The sequence below is a fragment of the Gymnogyps californianus genome, chromosome 19 (assembly GCF_018139145.2).
Source record: "Gymnogyps californianus isolate 813 chromosome 19, ASM1813914v2, whole genome shotgun sequence".
NCBI classification, from domain to species: domain Eukaryota; kingdom Metazoa; phylum Chordata; class Aves; order Accipitriformes; family Cathartidae; genus Gymnogyps; species Gymnogyps californianus.
In genome coordinates this window covers 9408966-9421330 of record NC_059489.1, presented here as the reverse complement: position 1 = coordinate 9421330, position 12365 = coordinate 9408966, and the positions used below count along the sequence as shown (strand labels likewise).

Below are 12365 nucleotides of genomic sequence, written 5' to 3'. Positions count from 1 at the left end.
TCGCAAAACGCATCCCACGACTGCCCGCGCATGGCGTCCAGCTGGCTGGAGGAGTGGGGGGCTCCCCGGGGGGCTCCCTGGGGCTCCCTTCCCTGCGGGGTGCCTTTCATCTGCTGCTTTGCAGATGTTGGGTTTGGCTCATGTCTGACGTGCATCAATTATAGCGTAACAGCCTGGAGTCTTTGGCAAAATCAGCTTTGGAGCAGCTGTCCTGAGTCAGCCTGGCGCCCGGGCTGGAGCCGTGGGTCTGTTCCCGCTCGGTGCAGCGCTGCCTTGATGGTCTCGACATCTCCCGTGCCCACGTGGAGAGGGTTTCCCTGGCAGAGGAGGTCTAAATATGGCACAAGCACGTGTTCCCGTGGGCTTCATGTTTATCCAGGGACACGCAAGCTGGAGGGAGCTGCAAGCTCTGGGCTCTCTGCCCCCATCAGCAAAGCGAGGAGCCCGCGTGCTTCCCCAGCCTCCCTCCCTGCGGGAGGGACAAGCAGCCGTGTTGCAGTGGCACTAGTGAAGCAATGGCGTGTGAGGTCTGATCCTGCTCCTGCTAGGGACTTGGTGGCAATCGGGAATTTCTGACAGTATTGGGTGTTTATTAACCCATCCCTCCTTGCAGTGCTCTGGAAGGGTCGGCTCGGCGATGCTGGCACCGAGAGCGCCGCAGGTTTGGCGCTGTCCCTGCAGAGAGCACAACGGGTCAAACAAGTACAGGATCTGCCCGTGGTGCGTCCCGGGCAGCCACTGCTTCTGCTCCAATTTATTTCTAGGATCTTTCTATTCTAGACAAGCGTCTCCTGGGAGCGCTCCCTGCCACCCAGCACAGCATCCCTATGTGCCTGTGCTGTGGAGTGGTCCTGTAGCTCAGCCGTATCCTGCCTGTGCTGGCACAAATCCCTTGGAGCCAAGTGGGATGCTGGAGTCCTTGCTAAGAAAAGACCAGCTCAGTGCTGGGGAGCTAAAAAGAAAAGTGAAGGTCTGGGTTGCAGCATTTCCCTTGGGAGTCTGCTGGTGCCGCTGGGGCATTTGTGACTTTGCATCCCTGCTGTCCTGCAGACACTCCCAGTTGCAATATATTCATTTTTATTTTATTTTTTCCCAAATAGGAGCCGGGTGTTAGAAGAAAATGTCCTTTAAATCACTTTTTCCCCGCAGGCAAGCCGAAGCAGCATGGGCCGTGCTGCTGGCTGTGCTGCTTGAGCGCATCCCGGGTGGCAGCGCGCCTGCGTGCTCTGCAGTGACAAACCGCTGCCTGCCATCGCCCCGTGCTTCCTGTGGCTTTTGTCTTGCTGGGGGCTGGGGAGTCCCGAGCCCTCCTTCTCACACTGAAGGCAACGTGGCGAGGCAGCACGTAGTGTCTGCTCCCTGTGCTGGGGACAGGTTTGCTTCTGCACGCTGCTGGCTGCTTGTTAGTGGAGCTTGATAGACAAGCAGCAGCCAGGAGGTGCTGGAGATGCTCCTGGCCTTTACTGCAAGCGGAGGGTGGCTTTCTGCTCCATTTGTTTAATTTCTTAATTTCTCTGTGCGTGCTGCCGGACCTTATCTGCACCAATTTCCCAGGCTGCCGTCCCGTCCCACGGGGCCAGCGTGCTTTGGGCTCTCTCCCGCGCGTGCAAGCGGTGCCTGCAGGAGTTAAAGCCGTTGCATAACCCAGCGCTGCTGCTGCCGCCGGTGGCAGCATATTTTCCATGTGATTTAGTCGTCTTTTTTTTTTTTTTCCTAGTGGTATGTAGCAATTTTTTTCCACTTTTGGCCTTGCCATTTTGGAACGGGGCTAATTTAGGATCTGCGGGCAAGACCTTGGGCACGCTGGGCCGGTTGGCTTTGCAAGGGGCAGCGTGGCAGCGTGTTGCCAGCTGTGCAAGAGCCTGAATCCGTGTGCGCCCCGGGAGGAACGTGTTGCTACCATGTGTGTCAGCTACGGCGCATTTGCTCTTTAGCAGCTCTGTGAGTAATGCTGGTCTGCACAGCCCGGGATTGAGGGTTGGAAAAAAGTGTTCAAAGTGACCTAACAGTCTTTAGGATCAGTTCTGGGTTTGCTTTTTGTTATTTTTACATATTTTTTCTGCTTTGCCTATATTTGAGCACGTGGAAGCGCGCTGTGCTCGCAGGAAACGAGCGCTTCCGCCTTGCAAACCCCGGCAGGCTCTGGTCTGATGCTACTTCTGTGGCTCCTGCCCCTCACCAGAGGAGAAGGGATGATGGGCTGGTGTTTAGAGGAGCCCCTTTGCACCAGCCACGCTCCTACAGACAAATCCCTTCGGAGGGAGGGAGAAAAAACCAGGCAGCACCTCATCAAAGGCCAGAAATAACAGTGGGGTGAGGAGATGAGCTGAGAGCCATGTTCCTGTTTGAAGGAACGAGGATGAGGACTTTGCAATAAGTCCTTTGCAAATACTAATGTTTTTATTAATAATAATACAATAAGTAATAAAAAATAATAAATAAGTGTTGCAAAAAGCTCAACGAAAATAAAATGCTTGGTTAGGCTGGTGGTTGCAGGGACCTGGGCATCGATCAGCTGCAGCCTGGGGTGGAGAGGGCTCTTAGAAGAAGTGTGTTTTCCTAAAACCTGCCTCTCCGTGCCTGCATCAGAGGAGCTTGCCGTGCGCGGCTGATACCTCCAGGAGCTTGTAAGGACCAGGCTGACCTTGTGCTTGCTCTGCTTTCAGGATATTTGCTGTGCCCGCTGCGGGTGACGCAGAGAAGCTGGGGCAGGGTGGGAACAGATTGCATCGCCCGGTAGTGCATCGAGGGCAGTTTGTCCCTCCTGGTGGCAGATGCTCCCTCCTGGTGCCTGGGGGAGTGGGTGGTTCCCCGATTTTTGTTAGAAAGATGTTAAATGAGGCAGTAGGGGTATGTTTGCTTCCCCTGAAGCGCTTTGCTAACCTGGAGCCGTCTTGCAGGGGAGATGAGCACCCTGTCTCTGCGGGAAGCCAAAAGGTTTGGGTTCCTCGGGTGGATATTGGCAGAATTAGAGCAGGACCGTGAAAGCTTCCTGGCTGTGTGGGTGTTGTCTGGCGCTACCCCTTTTGATGCAGATGCGTTGGGTTTTGGGTTTTCTGCAGGCCAGAGCCAGCAGCCTCTGCGCTGCATCAGCTGGAGCTCGTGGAGGGCGCGTGTCAGGAGACGCTGAGGACTTTTCTGTGTCTACAAAGCCATCCAGTTCCCCGAAATGTGGCCGCGAGGCATTCACACCAGCAATCTGCCCAGCGCTGTAATTACAGTGGTACGGAGGAGCGGGCAGGCTGTGTAGGTCTGCGAGCCTTTAACGGCAGCGCCTGGGCACAGGGCTGTGTTGCTAAAAGCCTTTGTCACTCACTAAATGAGCTCCCAGACTTGTGCCGAGGACTTTCTCGATGCTGGGTCCTACTTCGCGGTGGCAGGGGACCTGGTGTGCCTACTCCCCCCCATAGCAGCATCCCTTTGCTGCGGCAGGCTTGGTGATGTGGGCAGGGATCAAGGTGAATCCAGTAAGTTAAGAAGAGGAATCCCAAATTTAATGTAATTACAGGTGAAGCAAGATCCCGCATGCCTCCTCCCTCTTAGCCTCCTGGTGCCCTGAGTCCCTGCACGTGCTTTCTTCCCGCTTCGGATGCAACAGGATCCGTTCCCTGCCAGGAGCAGCATTCCGCTGTGCTCGGCACTGCCTGCCACCCCTGACCACCCTCTCTTTGCCTCCGCAGGTCCAGAGGCAGTTCCCAGCCACGCACCCGGCATGACGGACACTCCACGGGATGCCGGCCCCAAGCAGGCGGCGCCGACGCGGCCGGAGAAACCGGCTGCAGACTTCGGCTATGTGGGGATAGACGCCATCCTGGAGCAGATGAGACGGAAAGCCATGAAGCAGGGGTTCGAGTTCAACATCATGGTCGTGGGTGAGTTCTCCCCCCGCGCCAGCTGCCCGCAACGTGCTCAGCGAGTTGTTTTTGTTCTTCTGCAGCGATGTTTGTCCTCTCTGGAGTCTCCTTGGGAGCAGCAGCTCGGGCTCAGTGTTGGGGTCTCTGCCTTAGGAGTCAGCAAACCCTGCTCCCAAGGAGCTGACTTGAATTCAGCTGTCATTAAAGCTGTCGATGTGACGTGGCCCGTGGTCCCACACATCTTCCAGCATCTTGGGGTGCGTTACTCGTAGGCACATCCCGGAGGGGAACACCTCAGGGGGTGTTGGGACTCACCGAAGCCTTGCAGAGAGCTCCCTTGCCTGCTCTCCTGGGAGCCCTGCACTGGTTTGAGCAGTCAGAGAACACATCAGGGCTCAAGGGTTTGCACTGTTGCTGGTATACCAGAGCCTTAATCTTTGCTATTATTTCCAGCAATTTGGATAAAACTCCTGCTTGTGAGTTTTCTTGTATTGTGCTCAGGCAACCACGCTACAAGTACCAGGGAAGAAATGCCTCATGTGATTTACTGGTGGGAATAAAGACCAGCAAGAGGGATTGCATAGCTGGGTCATTCAGCTTGAGTGGCTTCTGCTACTGGTGGCTCCTTTGGGGACCTGCAGGGCAGCACAGGGGGGAACGAGAGCGTCCCAGAGGGTGTCCACATGCAGGGAGGGAGGGCTGGAAGGTTGTGTGTCCAAATCCTGCTGCCTACAAGCTCCTGTTTATTAGCTTTCTGAGGCTGCAAGGTGAATGGGATGAAGGAGCTTTAGTTCAGCTAGAGGCCACTGGCTGCGTCACCACTGCTCTGGCTGCAGCTTCTGCTGTGGGGGTCTGCGCTCCTGCAGCCCCTGGGCTCCCAGTGCCAGGGACTGCACCAGCCGCTCGCCAGCAAAATGCTGGGTATACTGGAGAGCTGGGTGGGCACTGTGGGACACCGGCTGAGGGGGAAAAGGGAAAAGAAATGAGCCTTTTCTGTTTTTTTCCAGCTATTGGTGTCTGGCCTGGCCCCGTGGAGCCCCTTGTGTGAGCTGGGCTGTGCCCCCTGGGGCCGGGCTGTGCAGGCAGCAGCTCTCCCTGCCTGAATCTCCCAGGGGAGGTGCAGGGGGATGAGAAGAGTAAAGCCCAGGCCACGGCCCGTGGTGTGGCGATGGGGGCCTCGCCGTCCTGCTTCCTCCTGCAAGGAGTTGTGTAGGGCTGCAGGTTTGTGCAGGGATGCCCATGGGGTAGGAGTCCCCACAGCCTGGGGGGGCTTCCTGGGGTTACGGGAGGGCCTGATCCAGAGTTTGCTAATTCTGTAAAAGATATTAGTGTGCTGTAGCTTCCCAGCAAGCTCTGCTGATGCTCTGCCTTTCCCATTTTGATATTTTCATACACAAATTGATCTATGGGGAGGGCTCCCCGGGCTGGGAGATCGCTGCAAACCCGGTCACTGCAGAACCAGTTCTTGCAAGGTTTTTTAACAAACCCAGCTCTTTGCTGCCAGTGGAGCAGCACTCCCGGTGCAGAGGGGTCACAGCACTGATCCTGAGAGTCCGCAAGAGAGATTGCATGAGCTGAGCCCTCATTTCCCTGCCGGAGGAGGCACCCATCCCTTCATGAGCAGGCTGTGCCGTGGCAGCGCCTCGGCTTTCTGCTTTGCAGATGCGGAGGGATGTTCAGGAAAGGGCCCGGCTTTGCCTTGGCAGCACTGTGTGTGGTATGAAAGCCTGTGCAGCAGCACGGCTGGAAAACATTGTTCTTCCCTTGGCAGGCTCTGGGCTGACTGTTTACAGGCTAGGGAATTCGTGGCAGCATAAACAAGTCGAGCTCTGGCCCTCCCAGAAGACGTGGGGAGGGATGCGGGAGGAGCAGCACCTCACGGGGTACCCCTCGGGGTGGGGGTGCTTTGCTGAGGCTGGGAGGCAGCAGCCAGCCCTCGTCCTGCTGCGTTTCCCTAGGGGACGGTCGGGTTTCTAGGGATTAGTTCAGCTCCTTTATTCCCATCCAGTCTAAGCTGCGAGTCCTTGCATTGAAATCGTTGCCATCCCTGTTTTACAGGCGGGAGGTGAGGGGAGGGAGGAGGGGGGCGACTTCTCCTGCGCGGGAGGTGGGGATTGAGCACCGCTGCTGGTGGGGGGTCACTCTGCCTGCACCGTGTCCTTGTGATGGGGCTTTTTGAAAATCCTCTGCCCTGTGTGCCAGAGTCCCTGTTCAAAAGGGTTTCGCCAGCCTAACTGAAGCTCTGAGAGGGGGCTTCAGGCTGAGGTCAGCTTAGCCCCGTGTCCTCTAAGGCTGTGGAGATGAGAGAAAAGGTCTAAGCTTAAAAAAAAAAAACCCAAAGCATGTCTTTTGTGTTCAGTTTTTGGTGCAGAGCAGCTGGAAGGAGAGGAGAGCTGGCCAGGCACGGTGAGGCTCAGCCGCGCTTTCCCCGCCTGATTTCAGCTCAGGGAAACGCGCTGGGCTGCAAACCAGGGGAGGTGGGAGCGGGTCTGCCCTGCGCTTAGCCGCCTGCGCCGGGGCCGTCGGGTCCCCAGGGTGCAGCCGCATCCACCGCTCAGCGAGGTCAGCCTGCGGCCACGGTTCGGAAGGGGACATCACATCCGTGGCCGCCAGCGGCTCTCGCCTGTGGTCCCTTTCCAGGCAGTGCAGCTCCAGCGGCTTGGACAGGCACGAACGCAGAGACCGACTGCCAGGAGCTCTAGCAGTGTGTCGCCCCGCTTTCCCCCTCTCCCCACGTGCTGCATTTAACGATGAGCAGTGCAACGAGAGCTTCACTTTGGCTCTCTGCATTTGCAGCTCCAGACCTGTTTGCGCTTGGCCCCGCATGTTTTCAGGCAGCAGAGGACCGGGAGCACCTGACCCCAGCCTGGTCCACGTGTTTCTTCTACAACCCAGCTGTGATAGTTGCTGGCAAACAGAGTTTTTCTGTGCTGGATTGCAGCGTGCCATCAGTAGCATTGCAAACTGAGCTCTAAATTGCTGTTTGATCAGGGAGCGGGCAGGCCAGGAGGTGATGCCCAGTGCTGATGTGCTGGTGATCCTACTGTTGGCTTAGCGTTGGGTGCCTTTGGCAGCCTGGATGGGTCAGGGCCCTGGAGGACGTAGGTGAAACCCTTGCTGACTCTGTGCTTAGAGGTACTCTGCGGTGCTAGGGGCATGCCGGCAGCGGTGCCACGATAGCTGGCTGCAGCGTGGCTCGGCAGAACGGGGCTGAAGGGGCCCCCATGGTGTGTGCAGGAGCTATGCAGCGGTTGCAGAGGGCACAGAACATCTGCTCTGAAGCCAAGCATCTGCTGCCTGGGTTTTGAGGAGTTGCTCTGTTTTCTTTGCTCTGGAAAAATTGTTCTCCGAGCTCGGGGGACAACTGGTCTGGAGAGTCGAGAGCTGCTGGTGTCCTTTCGGCACAGATCGGCCTCAGTTCTGGGATATAAAGCATGAAAATGCTTCTCTCTAAAAGCTGTTTTTTCTGAAGTTGTGGAATTTGCTGTTCTTCCTGGGATGTTGCTTGTGGGACTCGGAGGAGCTCCTGGCCTAGACCTGCTTAGAGGAATCTGTGCAGCCAGCTAGTCTGATTGCAAAAGCGAGTCCGGCAGGGAAGCAGCAGTGGATGCTGCAGGGCTGAGGTTTGGAAGACTGTTGCTGCTGTTAATCCTGTCCAGCTAAGGGCTTGCCAAGCTGCTCCTAAGTCTTCCCTGTGGAGCTGGACAGGGGAAGCTGCAGGAGGGTAAAGGCACAGATGTGTCGGGATGCTCCTTCCTGGAGTTCCCTGGTCCCCATGCCCTTCTTCAGGGCTGCTGAGTGTCACCGCAGCCCTTAAACCATCCCCGACGGTGTCTGTCTGTCCTCGGGGTTGCTGTGATTTCAGCTGGATGCAAGGAACCAGCTCTTGAGGTGCTTGCTGCCCGCAGCATCCTCCTGCCCGGGATGGACTCAAGCTCCTTGAGCCGGGGAGGCTGCAGGGAAGCAGCTGCCCCTCTTACCTCCCTCCCGCAGATCCGGTGCAGGCTGAGTCTGTCAGCATCCCCATCCCCTGGCCCCTGAAAAAATAGCCCGGAAATGAGTGAGTGCTGACTGTGGTTTATCCTGCTCTTTTCCAGGTCAGAGCGGCTTGGGGAAATCCACGTTAATCAACACCCTGTTCAAGTCCAAAATCAGCCGGAAATCTGTACAGCCGACTTCTGAAGAGCGGATCCCCAAGACCATTGAAATCAAATCCATCACTCACGGTGAGGCTCTGCAGATCCCACCTGGTGCTTTGGCTTTTGGTCCTGCTCTGCCTTGTGTCTCCGGGGGTTCACAGAGGTTGTGGACCTCCACTAAGCCTCCACTCTCATCTCTCTGAAGGGGCTTTTACCATCCAGAGATGCTTGCAGGGCTGAGAAAACATTTATTTTTTCTTTATCCAGCAGCATTGACTTAATTGTGATGGAAGGGAACAAGTGAGGTGGCCATGGGGGGTGGCATTTGAGGGCAGATGTGGTGCTGCATCCCTTTAGAGGGCTGATTTGTGCCTGTTACAAGCTGCCAAGGTGCGTTTCTCCCCTGGGAGCAAGCTCCAGCCCCCCAGCCAATTTTGGGAGGGTGGGCTTGGCCAGAGCGCCCATTGATGCTTGCCTCACGCACCGACTTTCCTCTCCATTTCAGAGATTGAAGAGAAGGGGGTTCGCATGAAGCTGACAGTCATCGACACCCCAGGCTTTGGAGACCACATCAACAACGAGAACTGGTGAGCTGGCTGTGCTGACTGGGGGACCAGTGCAGAGGGCAGGCGGCCGAGCCCCGGGGCATCCTGACCTAGGGCTGGTGCCGAGGGCCGTAGCCTGATCCTGTGCCACCCGTGCTCCGTGGGGAGCAAGGGAGAGGGTTGTTGTGGGTGGCAGCGCGGTACCATGCGCCCCGGAGCTGATCCTGGACCCTGTGAGAGCCCACAAACATCCTGCTGTTCCGGGCATGAGACAACCTTTGTTTGCGGCCGGGAGCAGCTGTGTGCCAGCGTGGCCAGTCCCCGGACCTCGCTCATGTGGCTCTGAAGGCTGAACTCTGCCAGGAGTCCCTGGGACAGTGGCTGGCTGTGCGGGATGGCCGCCCTGGGCTGGGGCAGGGCTGGTCTGGCTGGCCGATGGCAGGTGCCTTCTGCTCACCACGAGCTGGGCTGGGCTCGTGGGGTGTGATGCTGCTCTTGCTCCTGTGCCGTGACACCGTGCAAGGAGCCAAGGGACGCTCCCGGCCCTGCTCTGCTCAGCAGCTGGGTCCAGGAGGAGAGAAGGGAGGACTTTTTAGGCACTTGCTTGTCTAAACCAGCCGGTAAATCCCCTCCTGCTGCGGTGCGTGGAGTTGCCAAGCGGTGAATGCGTGAGGTATGTGATTTCCCCGCTGCCCGCAGTTGCTGTATGAATGGGAGCTCACAGGGACTAAAATGTTCCCCGTGTGAGTGTGTTTTGTTTGTTTGTTTGTTTTATGGGATTCTGTAAGATGCTGAGCATCCCTGGCTCGGCAGGCTCTGCTTCACACAGTTAGGCCAGGTGGGAGGTTCAGGGTGGTCCAGATCCCTCACACAAACCCGTCGTCCCATGTTCTTCTCTCTCTGCAGCTGGCAGCCCATCATGAAGTTCATCAACGACCAGTACGAGAAGTACCTGCAGGAGGAAATCAACATTAACCGGAAGAAGCGGATCCCCGACACCGGGTGCACTGCTGTATATACTTCATCCCAGCCACTGGCCACTCGTACGTACCCTGCCGTCCTCGCTCAGACCCTCGGGGCTTCCCTCTCCTGCGTTCGGTCTCAGGCAGCTCAGCCATCAGGGTCATCCTTGGGATCCCCCCGTGTTTCCTGGGGACTTGAGGAGCTTGAGGACAGCGTGAAGCTGTCCTTCCTAGGGCTGTAGCATCTGGAGCCCTTGCAATAACACAGCAGAGCTGCTGTACTCCAGAGAAACATGGCGTTTCCTCTTCCAAGGGACCATCAAAAGCCTCCCTGAGCTCCGGTTAGCTGCTTGCTTTGCTTTGGTCACCTTGCTTGCTTGACCGAGGATGGACACCAGTCGCTGAGCTCTCAAATTGGATGGAAGGGCTGCCTTTGCAAACAGAACATTAGGGTTTTTTGCTGTGCCCTTGCCTTTGTAAGGGGAGAAGCCTGTTTTCCTCGTGCTACCGAGGGAGTGAACACCCTCACCCTGTAAGGGTATTTTCTAGGTTGTGTGACTAGTCTGCAAGTGGGATGCAGTTTATTCAGCACAGAGCTCTCCTGGCTCTGGCACTTCTCAAGCGACAGCATCAAAGGCCCAGATCTCACTCTATTTTTTTTCTTTCTTTTTTTTTTTCCTAGGCACATAGCCCGCAGTGAAAATCTGGGGTGCTTAAAGTGTCTTGAAAAATGTGACTTAAAGTATCACAACATAAAACGAGACCTAAGTTTCTTTTTGATTTGTGTCAATTCCTTCCACTTCTGGCTCTGTCTGCGTGGGGATTTTTTGGGGTCTGTTTTCAAAAGTAAACTTAAGCCGCCAACACTGTATTAATGTCAGCCTTTTCCTCTTCCCCATGTAGAGATTTATTCCAATAGAAAAGACTTTGTTTTGCTTCTGTCAGTGGGTAGACCAAAAATGCATCCTTCACTGGAATAAAATGACTGCATGGGCCAGTTATGCTGCTCTTGTGTAACCGGCTGTCAATTGGGAGCAGAGGGGCCGACGAAACATTTATGGTTTAATACGATAAAGGAGAAAACGTTTCAAAGGGAGATGACATTTTTAGGCCAGTCTAGCGTGTTAGTCCTGCTTATCTCGGCCCCGATCTGCAGACCCTGCCTCAGCAGATCAGAGTGTTGCAGCATTAGCTACGCTCGAGCTTTTTCTCATTGCTTTGGGTGTTTAACTCTTAAAAGCGCTTCCAGTGCTTGGACCCTGCAGATACCTGACCTGCACAGAGGCTGCAAATTTTGGGTGGCGGCAGCTGCCCTTCCTGGGCTGCGCAGGCGGTGGCGTGGAGCTCCGTCCCCATGTCCCCCGCCGGAGCCTCTCCAGCCGTGCGCTCTGGTTTCTCTCACCCGCCGGCTAACAGCAATTGTGTGGATATTCAGCTACTTTTTTTCTTTCTCTCCAACAAACATGTGTTTCCAATATCCGAGCAAGCCCGGCGGTTGGAGGCCGTTGTTGCTGAGCCCTGCGCTGATCCTTCTTCCCCGTAGCCTGATAGCCCGGCTGGGGCCGGCGCTCGCTCCCTGGCCGTGGCTCGGGGGCTGTGCTTTCCTGCCCCGGTGTCAGAGCTGGCCTCTGGCTTGTGCGTCCCCTCCTGCTGCGGGACAGAGATAAGCCGAGGAATGAGTGAAGGGGGACAAACCCCACCGGGAGGGAGAAGTCGGTGGGAAATTTTGCTTCTCTGAGAGCTTGAGCAGGCGTTGGGTTTCTTTTCTGCTCCCTTGTGAAGCCCAAGTTACGTTTCTCGTCATCACGGCAGGCTTTCCTCAGTGCTGCCCGTGGTCTGTGGACACGAATGGATGGCGTGGTCACCTCCTGCTGGGTGGAGCTGCTGCAGCAGCGCTGGTAGCGAAGGATCATGCTCATTTTGGAGGACAAGGGTTTGGAAGGCCATGTCATGGGGTTGTCGCATGAGGTTGAGTGCAAGTTTGTGCCCCCGCTGAGGCAGGTGGTCCGTGGTCCCTTGCAGAAGGGTATGGGAAGGGCATCGAGGTCCTTGCTGTGGTGACTCTGGCTTCTCCAGGAGGCGATGGGGAGCACGGCTGGCTCCGCACCCAGCTGCAGAGGACCCCACCATGCCCACGTGGCACCATCCATGTGCTCCCCATGCCACTTGCCATCCCAGGATGCTTGGTGCCATCCATCCTGGGACAGTGCTTGCACGGGACTTGTTTGCGTTGCCTTCAAGGAGCTGCTGCCTTCACCATGTGACGCAGCCAAAGCAGCGGTGGCTCATATCCGTCTGTCCGTCCCTGCTCACGTGGATGGGCACAGCACAGGACTCGGCATCCCTTCCCTGGCACATGGACGCTGCAGGCAGCTGGGGCTAAGCCTGCCAGGTCATTAGGCAAGAGCTTGCTTTTTTCTTAAATAAAAAGGAGAGAGGGAAAAAAAAAAGCAAAGTTAACCAGGTGGACAGATTCAGAGGCTGGAGCGGAGGATTGCTCGGCTCCATTTCAGTCTGGCCCTCCCATCTGGGCAGCTACGGGTTAATCAGCAGAGAAGTTTCTGCTGCTGTCTCCTTTTGCAGGGAGTTCGGGGCAGGCTTTGCAACCCATCTAGTTTGCACACACCCTGTCCTTCTTGTAACACTCCCGTAAAACCATGTTTGCGAAGGCTAAGTAACGTGCTGGCAGGGGCTTTTGGCTGCAGCCACACAAGCCTGTCTCTTTGCCACCCAATAAATATCTCGGCTCTGACCCCTGTGAAGCACCGCTCGGCTCTGAAACGGGACTCTGAAACGCCGCCCCGGCCTTGGCAGCCCCTTTTCTGCCTGTACCAGAGCTGTTGGCTGATGGACTGCCACCCACTG

The 12365-nt window shown here is 56.4% G+C and overlaps 1 protein-coding gene across 1 annotated transcript in view; it reads left to right on the top strand.

Annotated features, from left to right (window-relative positions):
• SEPTIN9 (septin 9) overlaps window positions 1–12365 on the top strand; it is a 144200-nt gene that overhangs the window by 121067 nt on the left and 10768 nt on the right. Inside the window, 5 exon segments of the mRNA XM_050908270.1 lie at window positions 3681–3872; window positions 7952–8080; window positions 8499–8580; window positions 9445–9533; window positions 9536–9581. Coding sequence (XP_050764227.1) covers window positions 3681–3872; window positions 7952–8080; window positions 8499–8580; window positions 9445–9533; window positions 9536–9581 — 538 coding nt within the window.